A 12,079-nucleotide genomic window follows, 5' to 3' on the forward strand; every position below is an offset into this window, starting at 1 on the left:
CCCAGCGCCAGCGCGCTCTCCGCCCGCACCACGTGCCATGATCCACGTACGTTACCTGTACCTTACTTGTCTATGCTCGCTGCTCACTGTTCACTTCTCAATGCTCCTGCCTGCTCGCACATTTTCCTTAACTCTGGTAGTTACATCCTATGTTTACAACTAACACTAATAATCCATAAAGCTTTTCTGAATTTACTATAAAAACAGCCTCTTAACAGTATTGAGTGGTTTCTTTGATACGTACATAACATGAGAAGTCAGTACTGTCCGTTAAAAAACCGCCCGATGTAAATGTCATGTTTTGTTACCAATACCTTGTGTCTTTAATAATTCATCTGTTTATTTACCTTTTGTTAATTATTGCCTTTTACCAATCTCTACTCCATCTATTGTTTTGTGTTCTGTTCTGTGTCGTGTGAACATACATTGCAAAAAGCGCCTACCATTTTATTTTGTCAAGTTTACATCTAAATCATTCAAGATTAACTTATGGTAGATGTGTTTTATTATAATTAAATTTGTTTGGAAGCAAATTGATGTATAGTACTTTAAAAGTTCTACATTTCTTAATGAAATTTTTTATTAAAACTTTCCGTGGACGCCTAAAACAGTGATGCTCTACCAAAAGTCTAATTACTTATATTATTCTGTATAATAAAGGTAACTCAACTTAATAAGATTAAAATATTTCAGTAATACAATAAGATTCAAAATACACTTTTTGGGAACCTTTAAAGAACAATGTAAACAACATAGGACCATAATATAATGTCGACATGGAAATCTTTTATAAACGCTTTTATTAATTAACTTTATACATAAATCAAACTTTATTTCAATATGACATTGAGAATTAAATGTTATAAATGTTGAAGTGGAAAACTTAGTTAGTGGTCGTAAATTATTTTATTTTTATGGTTATGTTCAAGAACAGCTGGGTCGACTTATTATTAATAAGTTTTTGAGTTCTACATATCATGAATGTAAGCCGAGAAAACATGAATAAAGAAGTTCTAAATAAATTGATCGGACCAGACAGATTTCATATAATAATGCAAGTGTACAAAGTAAAAAAAAACAAGAGTTTAAAAACATTGCAAATAGGCCATGAATATACGCCAGTCACGTACGCTTCACAATGTTTAAATTCTTGTGGTAATTTAGACGAATTACAATCTGTTACGTTCTTGACCTGTTTATTATGTCTGGGATATTCTTCCTAATAAGTGTAAAAAATGAAAATTAGCTTATCATGACGTGTTATCAATTAAATTAAGTAATAATTAATATTACTTTATTAAAACTTTCCTACGTTTATTTTGGCTAAGAAAACCTGAACGGAAATATCAACCGCCATGGAAATGAGTTTTGACAACTACTGATTATATTTCATCCATCGAAATTATTATAAGTGGAATGGAATTACAAAAATCTAGGTAAATGCAACGAACTGCTAGGAACTTTAAAAACATTATCATGTTATAATATTCAAGGTGGCTGCGATTGGTCGTTATCAGAGCGTGTAGGAGCGCGATGGGTCGGTCGGGCACGGTCCACTGCTCTTCTGTACCACCTCTTCAATTACGGCTTGCCAATAGCAGATATGTATTATCTTCAACATATCTTAACCGTGAATTTCCACTGCGGAGATACCTGTACAAAAGCATAGGGATAATGCCTGTTTTGTCCATATGTATGTTTCGGCAGTGAAAATCCACAGTAATAATGAAACTATTATATCAAAGTAAGTTGAGAGATTAAAATCTCGATGAATTCCAATTCCGTATATAAGTCTCGTGGAACAGAAATAAACCTGCCAATCCACTTCCAGGCGGAGTGTGAGCATTAGATGCAACGTTCCTTGACTCCTAAGACGTGAAGCGTGCTTAATGGGTATTTTAAGCCTCGCTTGCGTATCTATATTAGGAATTTGCAGTCTATAATTAGCCTGTAAGGCTGTGAGTACTCTGACGTCAAACATAGATGAGCTAGAAGCCCTTTAGAAGGCAAGTTGCGTGGCGTCCGCGAGTTGGCGAGCGAGCCCGGGCGGCGCGGCGTGTGTAGCAAGTAGCAACAGCGCCGCGTAGCTGTGTGTGTGAACCGGTCCTATAGACGCTAGCCACCGTTCGATACAACCACATAATTTAAATAAATGATAAAGTCTCGACTTGCGTTGCACAATTAAAACTGTGAAGGCCGACGGAACAGTACGATTTCGTTTACCCGTTGCGTAAATAGAAAGCGACCATTTGACAGGTGAAAATATTTATAAGTATTAACATAGAAAAATAACTACCCTGTAATAAGTCTACATTAATTATATTATTTACTAGAATGGTTATATCTAACCATAGATATCTATTATATGTTATAGTTCAGACACAACACCATAAACATTCAGTTTCCTCGCATGGCATTTATATGGAAAAAACCATCGCTGGCCAACGGTATTTACGTACAAATGCGACTTAGAATCGTACCCAGCAAGTATCTTCCTATATTCTTTACTAGTTATAGTACTTAAGTAGTTTACAACTACTCTTATGTTCCGATGAGTCCGTTTTACAGTTTTATACTGTCTTTCGTACTTATTTTGTAATTTAGATAGGAGATACTAACTATGTTTTGTGGTTGGATGCGAAAAGCGTGGGACCGTATTATGTGGAAGGCATTGGGGAGGGCCTTTGTCCAGTAGTGGGCAGATAAAGGCTGATGATGATGATGATATATCTGGAGCCCATAGAGTATATAACCAGACTATACTGCAAGACAGACTCTACCTGGAATCAAACAATGCATAATAAAAGGTTGAGTTTAAATCAAGGCATTTTTTTAGAATGTACAATTAAGTAGTTTTGATCGCCATATAGTGTTATTTTCTATATTTTAATTATTAGTTTACAATAGTATGGTATTAAATTCTTAATTAATATATTGTTGAATATTATAGTTTAATAGTTAGTTATTTACAATATCATTGAGGTTAATACAACTATCAAGAAATTTACGACTAAATAGCAAGTAATAAAATCTTAACTTAGCGATCAGATTTACAATACGATAGATAAGCCTAGACAAATGATAGATAATCGCAGTTTCATTTTTATTTTTAGTTGTCTACGAATTTAACATAACTAGTTCTTAAGGTTAATCGTGCGATATGCCCCTCCCTGTTGTATTGTGTTCGTAAATTGGTTTTTGGCTGTTAAAACTTGATTAAGTTTTCCTGTCTGCAATATCGGCCGATTTTAAAACAAAAAACTTGCAAAACAGAAAAAGTTTCAAAGTTTTCCGTAGTAATTTTCTGTCGTAGTTTACTATTTATATTTATTATCATATATTCATGCCATTCATGTATTATCGACTTCATTTTTCAAGGATAGAAGAAGAAAGGAAAATAGATTTAATAATAAGAAATTGTCAAAGACACGATATGAAAATACTTTGAGTTTTTGCGACCTTTTTGACCGACTTCCCAAAAGAAGGAGGTACTCAATTCGTCTGTATGTTTGTTTTTTATTATTTTTTAATTACTGATTACAATTTGCCTGATTTAAATCGTAAACTATTTTTATCTACAGTCTACGAGGCGTATAACTCGACTTTAACTTAAGGACATGCGATGTTGAATCTAAGCCATTTTTGTATTCTTCCTACATTGAATCAGATTGTGTATAATTAATAAATCTACTTACATGGAGGCAAAATAAAACAAATGACGTTATAGAGAACAAGCGCATGTATGAACATTATGGACGTCTTTTGCGTGCCATATCGGGAGTGAAGCGTGAGGCGAGTACATGTGTTGTGTTAATTAAACAATCTGACTGCGAGAGCGACACACAGGCTCACAATTAGCTCTGTTAATTAAGATCATTATTACAATAAACGACTTATTCGAGAATTATACCTACTTTGTGTACTAAATTGTAACATTTACCGTCTAGACTAAAAAATATACTTGCAGTTTATTACATTTTTCTACCCCATTGATCCTGACCATTAATTATTAATTTATCGGTTGTGGGTGAGTTCCTACAGCCGAAACATTCGCAGAAACATTTGTTATTACTTGCTTTATCAAATAGAAAAAGATTGATGTCAACATGTGTCAATTCAACATTGTAGTTAATTCAATTTCCAATATAGGCATACTTGGGTATGTATTTTTCAACACATAATTTGTAAACAGTTTGTATTGCGTAACAAATTATTTAATTACAGCAATTTTTTACATAATAAGGAAGAGATAAATGCGGTAACAAACGTATAGATATCAAGATAAACAAACAGGTCGCGCGAGTTGCATCTTCCGGAATGCAACTGTGACCTTCAATTTGACACGCTGATATCGCGCACTAACAAACGATGCAATTGCAAGCTTCGACCGATGCAATCGGAACCTGCACCACTCCAACTTGACTTGACCTAATGAAATGATCATTATTACTATACACATAAGGGTTACACTCGTGTTACATTTCGTTACAAGGAAGCGAAATTTAATATTAATCAGTAGAAAATTAAAACGGAACCATTGTTATGCACTTAATTATACTCTTAAAAATGTTCTTACTCGTCATAAAGTTTAGGTAGGTCACTGATTATATGTTATTATTTTCACACTCGACCATAGGACAAGAAACATTGCTGCCATCATATAGACAAACAGTAGTTTTTTTTTTACAATATAAGGTGGCACACTAGCAAACGGCCACCTGAATTCACCAAAATGGAAAGCGACCGCTGCCCATAAACATCCGGAATTGCAGATGCGTTGCCTACCTTAAATTGACGGAGGAGGAGACGCACATAAAGAGGACATTTCCCTCTCCTATGCGTCACCTCCACCGTCAAATCCACTTTTCCTTCCCATCCTTTCCTCTTAAGAAAAGGCTGGAAAGGGAAAGGGACTAAAATTTGGCCTCTGGCACCACACTCATCAGACGAAACGCGGAATTGCTTCCACTTCACGCGTGTTTTCTGTGTGGTCGTAGTATTTCACCGGGCGAGCCGGCCCATTGCGAAGATGTTAAAGCGGGCTCTACCAACACAAACTCGATACGTTAAAAAATACAAGCGAATTGATAACCTCCATCTTTTGAGAAGTCGGTTAAAAACTACATGGTTATGTACATAAATGGATTATTATCATAAAAATTGTTCACATATATAAAAACTACATCCCGTAACTAAGCATACACTCGTCTAATTCGTGCAAAAAATGTCGGCTAACAAAACTAGACAATGCGAGTCCTGTCAATTACTGAGGAGCGAGTTATCGCGGTTTTCATTGAAACGGGGAGCGATGACGGAAGGGGAGAGGACACGGGGGAAGGGTAATCTGGCCGAGCGTTCCCGGCGGTCGTTGATCTAATTGAAACATTTGAGCGGTGCGTGCGTGCTAATGGGCTAATTACGTGCATGAGACGTGAATTGGTGAGTCAAGGCAGGACGCGGGCCGTGGGTGGCAGACGGCATGGCTCCGGCTACCGATCGCCACATTACCTTATGCTTTATGTGTACCGTTTTCATATTGTACGTTCTACATTGTAATATAAAACAACGATGTTCCCACAATCAAAAAGATCTTAAAGACTTTTCACTGTAAATGATTCCAAATCACAATTTCAACTATGAAATATTTACTAGTATACTAGTAGGTATACTACTAGTCATATTAATCTTATAGAATAAAGAGTATCATGGTAGAGAATTTTTTATATTTTATAGAATGTTTAGTCGCACTTTCATGTTATTGACATATGTAACATTTTATTCTGTTAGTTACCTTCGGTAATTATTCGTAGTATACCGTGATAACTTTTATTTGGTACTATTGTAGCAACAGAACGTCTATGGGTACATATCCGTAACAGCATATAGATAATTAACAAGAATACGTATATTTCTTGACTATCTACATTTACCGTTCAATTACGTCCTGTAGAAACAATGTGACCACCTGGACAATTGTAGGAATAAATATTCCACATTACATAACAACAGCGCGGCGTAGAATAGTAATGGGCCGAGTAATTCCGAATCAATTGATTCCGATCCTATTTAAATTCATTAAACCATTTGTAAGCTACGCACGTGATTGTGTATAATTACTACCGGCGGTGTCTTTGAGTTATCCTGTGCCGGGAAATCGTTAGGAAAATTGCAGATGACACTACGCACCGAGTATTCCAGTAAACAGTTAAGTCACGTTATTAATGGAAATGTTCTGCTCATTGATAAACAGGACAAAAAGTCTAAGAAAATACGCGGTGTACAGTTTCATCTAACAGATACAGCAATTTAATCGAAATGTAATAAAAGCTAAGAAACATAAATGCATAAATAAATGTGTAATCTACACATTCAGGTCGATTCCTTATTTTTAATAATATTAAACCAAAATATGTAGAATCAGGTATTAAAGTTAACCTATTTAGTGCTACGAAGGTCTCCTACGAAAGTTTACTTTTAAGTTGTAATTGTTCGAAGCATTAAAGCAACTTCTTAAATAATACGAGATTTCTTTCTGTCTTGAATACATTTAACTATTATCTATTTAAAAGAACAAAAAAACATTAGGACTCTTCCTAGTGGAAGAATGCTACGACCTTAATATTTTCGTAGCAGCTGATTTTATTCGTAGCTGAAGCATAACATTTATTTTTTTCAGTTGGCAAGTTTTCCAAGTGGTCAGTTATGGTTTAGTTTTGTACTCATACTCTCAACCTAATATACTAAACATAATATTTAATTATTCAAGACTTTTTATTACGCAATCCAGTGTAATGTAGAGCTGAACAAACATTATTTTAATTACATTTGTAATTAAATGACCAAATTGTAGTTATGAATGCATCATACTTAATGAAAAAAAAAACGCAAACAAGAAGACTGTAATTAATTTACTTATTTAGATCTTTTTGTTAAATTGTTAGTTTTCACTAAAGTCCTAAATATTAAAGGAATATTCGTAGTACTATCTCGTGACATACAAATTATTTTATGACTTATGGTTAAAATTTATCGATATGTATGTCTGTATGAATATTGTAACTAGTATTCCTTTCGTGAAATCAATTAAAAGCATCTGCCATGATAAGCGATGCGGAATCGTATTTCGTAATCGCTAAGGACGGACATAAATTATGGATCAAGTTTGAACCCTATAGTTATTATGAAATTAAGAGGTATTATTTTATCTTTATGTATCTACTTACAATTACTTGAAATAAATATCTTATAGTTATATCATCATCTCCCCTGCCTTATCCTACTCCCGTAGGGTCGGCACTTCGGGTTTTCGTCCTCCAAATAACTCTATCATCCGTCATCTCAGTCATTACTCCCTTCTTGATCATGTCACTTTTCACGCAATGTATGTCTCTACTGGTATTCCCCTCCACATTCATAACTAACGTTCTTCTTGTTACATGTGATTCATCCCTTCTCATAACATGCCCATACCACGCTAACCCTTTACTCCTTATTATCTAAACCACTGGGGCTACTCTCAAACTTCCTAATTTATATGTATGAATTATAATTATTATAATTTTTTTCTGGGTAAGTATATGAGACAGATATTATCATGACGCTCTCATAACTTTAATGTATTTAGTTATTTTCGTGAAGGAAAATATTAAAAAGACTTTAACAAACTTTAGGTTGTTTAAACATACGCCATTTTGTAAATTAAAAAAATCGATATACAAATTGTAAAAACATATCTATGGCAACAGTGTATACTGGTCGAAAAGAATTCTAAATCTCGATGAAAAACTGGTATAAAAATTCCGAGCGAGTTGTAACTTTCGCTGGCAGCACACGTATAACGGCCCGCGAGAGACACGCGCCAAAAAAATGAGTGAGAAAAAAAAAACAAGAACAACAGTTCGTTATTTGCGCGTAACGGCTTCGGTAGCCGCGGCTGGTACGATAACACATCGCAGCAATTTCAATTTAATGCATGCACTCTTAAAACGAGTTGTGTGGACATTGTGCGTGTGTCGTTTGTGTACAAGATATGCTCGTGTGTTTAAATTTGGAGGTTTGTTATAGTTTTATTCCACATAATAATAAATAAAAATGTTTGTGTATTTGTTCCCCACACGCTTTTAAACCCCTGGTTATATTAACAAGATATTTAGATGACACCTGAAAAGGTTTAAGTCATTACAGTACCTATATGAAAAAAGAACAATTTCTTCATGACAATATTGACTATATTTATTATTTTTCATGGTCCAAATTTTTAGACTGCAATATTCTTATCGTTTCGTTTGCATGTATGGGGTCAATAACACGTTTTTTTCTATTTCCTCAGTAAATTTTACTTGTGTTAATTGAACTTAAGATAAAAAAAAACATTAATCATGTTCGTAATCAATTAAATGTTGTGAGAGAAAATAACACCATGTTTTAAATTGATTTCAAGTCTTCAAACAGTAGCCGTGTAGCTTATAAACAACTTTAGCACACTTTGATTACATCCGGGTTTTCATACCAATTACAACTTTGATATAAATTGTTTTTTTAACCGCTAAGCGCTTGCTAAGTTTGCTGACTGGCAGTTCCACTGCGAGTTTCCAAAGACGTATAACCTGTACAACTAGTATTGTTGTCTCTATTTTACTTAAAGAGAATAAGGTAGACGACAATATATTTCAAGACATGCTCCGATCTCCTAGGTGGGGACATATAGTGAGCTGGTGATGATGATGATGATGATGATGATGATATACTAACAAATACATCTAAATCAAGTTTGCTTCGCTATTCTTCTGTACAAATCTTATAGATTGTAAAGATTTGTATATTTGTATCTATTGAAATAACTCTAAAATCACTGCACCGACTTAAAAAATTCTTTCACCATTAAAATGCCACGCTATCAGTAACATAAGCTTTGCTTTTTATTACTTTTTATTTTCACGCGGGCGAAGTCGTGCGCAATTGCTAGGTACATCTAAAATTAAACCACCTGGCGACAGCCTTAAGTCCACCTCTAATATATTTTAGAGAATTTACGAAAACTGTACTAGAGTTCACTACGTGCAAAGCTTACAAGGTAACATTCGTAAACTATCAAAAGTAGGTTAGTATTTAACTGGGCTGCAGTCAATTGCAACTTATTTAAGGACAAATGTGAATTAAAGCAGTTAACTATTTAAAAAAAAATGTAGTAATTTGCACAAGACCATTAAAGCGATGTTATTATATATTAGACTAGCTTTCGCCCGCGACTACGTCCGCGTGGAATTAAAAAAAAACAAATGCGATTAGCCTATGTGTTCTTTCAGACTATCCCCTATATCTATACCAATTTTCATCGAAATCCGTCCAACCGTTTAGGCTAGAAACTGTAACAAACATTCATCCATCTAAACTTTCGCATTTATAATATTAGTGTGATTAAATATTACTCTAGAAAATAAAATCTTTGCTGTCGTTTTTTGTTATTCAACGGCTATTAATGTCCCTGCAAACCTTCCAAGGAATCTTTACAAACAACAAAAAAACAATGTTTAGTAGATCCTCGGTTAGTTATGACTTCTGAAATTCCAAGGGAGGCGTATGATGGGTATAGTGTTCACTCTAGTCTAAGGCAACACGAGAAAATGTGGGAGTATATTTATAAAACCTAAGACTTATTTCACTTTCTTGGTAACCCTAAAATTCTACCGGTCTCTACATTTCTACTTAACACAAGTTTCAAAAATAAATGCGCCTCTAGCACACGTATTCACCTTCGAACATAATTAATGCGGTATGCCACAGCTACGGCTGAGTTAGGCTTTGGTAACGTATAAAAAATGACACAGTTTACAACCGCCATCTGCCGGGGCCACGTGCGGCGCGTTATCAAAATAAAAATCTCTCGCCACCTGAAGCATACTTTCAATCATTGTTAGCCGGTACACTCATCGCTCAAACACGCATCGGATACGCATTCGACGATCATTTCTCTTCGCAATATTTATCTTATACGCTTATCTGATGCCCAGCGATTGTCTCACCTGCGTACAATATAGGAAGTTTATTCGTTATCTAAGAAACGTGAGAAAGCTGTCAGTCAGTATTGATTTTAAATGGAAAATTCCTAGCAAATCGATTAAGCCTTTGTTTCGTTATCGTGTTCGGTTCAGTGCGTTATTGTTAGTTTATTTTGTATTTTTAATTACGGATACTAAATTTTGAATACGGAACGGAATTCGTAAATCCTTTTTTCGCGTGCGATCTTTTGTGCGCTAATTATTTTAAATTACCTGTGGCTCTAATGCAATTAACTTGTTTCAAAGCCGGTATTATGTTAAAATAATTATGTTACCGCATAAATAATTACTTGCATATATTTTCATGCAATTATTTTCATAAGCATGGATTATTTTTTTAACAGATGGTAAAATTATTTAATTTTACAGATTATTTTTTAAAAGGTGATGAAATTAATTAAGTCGCCATTTATATACATAAGCCAGGATTATTTTTTAACCATCTGTTATTTTTTTTAATTACATTTCTTTAACATTTTTTTTCTATACTTTAATTTATATACTGTAACATAAAACTCATTTAAAACTTCTCGGAAACTGCATCTAAAGTGATATCACTAAACATTGACAGAGTCTAGCTGACTTTGAATTGAAGAGGTCCCCGTCAGAAGTCTTTACTAAGGCTAATTGATAGTTACAATTATAATTCAGTACATTAATTGACTGCTATGTGCCTAATTTTAAATATGTCATGCGAGTCAGTAACAATAACAGCGTCGCAATAAATAACGATAACGTCAGTTATGTGTCGTGACGATAAATTATCGTTCATTATAATTAGCACTATTTAATAAATAACTTTCAACATTACACAGAAATGTGATGTTATAATGTCCTGTACAATTATCAACGATGAATATATTTACATCTATTGAGAATATATATCAATACTAGCTTTCGCCCGCGACTCCGTCTGCGTGGAATTAAAAAAAAAAACAAAAGTCAGTAGCCTGTGTTTTTCCAGACAATCCTCTACATCTGTACCTAATTTCATCGAAATTCGTTTAGCCGTTTAGGCTACCAACTCTAACAAACATCCATCCATCTAAACTTTCGCATTTATAATATTAGTATTAGTATGATATACGTACAAATCCTACTAATGTTATAAATGCGAAAGCTTGAATGTATGTTTGTTAGTTTGTGTCTCCTAAACTGCTGAATGGATCTCTATAAAATCTTACATAGATACATATAGACTGCTTTTTTAAAATTCCCTCCGAACTAAGTCGCGGGCGATAGCTAGTAAAGTTATCACCATTGCACTTGAATTTGTCCGTTTATTGTACGTTTTATATGCATGCATGTTTATGCATTGCTAAAAATTGTAAATATAATATTGTTATTTGAAAACTGTTTGATAATCTCAAATCACAGATATTTCACATCTCTAAAAAAAAATAACGTTCTGTGTAGATGGTTCTACGTCAAATTGATGGCGAGAAGGAATTTTAATTGGCGTAATGTTATCAAGGCCGTTGCGGTATTCGGCTGCGATATGATGAACGTAGGATAAGCCGACCTCGACCTCACGGCCTCAAAACCAGGAGGTTAAAGTTCCACGTTGTTATGCATGTTCCTAATTCAATTGATAAAAATGGAGCTGGCACCTTAAGTATTGTGAAAAGCGGTTAAATGTGAATACGAGTACCCAATTAATTGAGGTTTTAATTTTTAAGATGTATAAATGTGTTTATCGGTTTTGACTTTCCAATGATTAGCCATTGTTATAATCCAGGTTCTGATTATAAGCCCATAAAAATTCACTTATTAAGTTTTTTGTAAACAGTAGAATCTCGCAGTCTATGGACAGTTGTATCCCATGATAACTGAATGCGTGATAAAGTTCCAGTAAATAGAGTTATCGGTATTATTGTGTGTGGGAATTTTACAGACAATAAGCTGTCATGAGTCACGGTGCAAACGAACAGCGGCGCTTAACACTTTTTTGTTCTTAGAAAATACTAATTGGTTATCATTTAACCGACGGATTACGGATTACGAATGAAATAACAAAAAAT

The 12,079-nt window shown here is 34.3% G+C and overlaps 2 protein-coding genes across 3 annotated transcripts in view; one reads left to right on the forward strand and one right to left on the reverse strand.

The window, feature by feature from the left end:
* Positions 1-12,079, reverse strand: part of LOC106106639 (T-cell activation inhibitor, mitochondrial) — a 46,650-nt gene that overhangs the window by 5,725 nt on the left and 28,846 nt on the right. The window lies entirely within an intron of this gene.
* Positions 7-12,079, forward strand: part of LOC106106640 (protein decapentaplegic) — a 17,005-nt gene continuing 4,932 nt past the window's right edge. The window contains exon 1 of one of the 2 annotated variants that reach the window (XM_013287258.1): positions 7-46. Coding sequence is in view for 1 of the 2 variants with exons in the window: in XM_013287257.1 (XP_013142711.1) it covers positions 7,969-8,053 (85 nt within the window). In the remaining variant the exon portion in view is untranslated. Of the gene's footprint in view, positions 47-7,945; positions 8,054-12,079 lie in introns of those variants that run through there. The other variant, XM_013287257.1, reaches the window with a different exon arrangement.

This window comes from Papilio polytes, unplaced genomic scaffold, assembly GCF_000836215.1.
Source record: "Papilio polytes unplaced genomic scaffold, Ppol_1.0 DF822178.1, whole genome shotgun sequence".
In the NCBI taxonomy this organism is placed as follows: Eukaryota; Metazoa; Arthropoda; class Insecta; order Lepidoptera; family Papilionidae; genus Papilio; species Papilio polytes.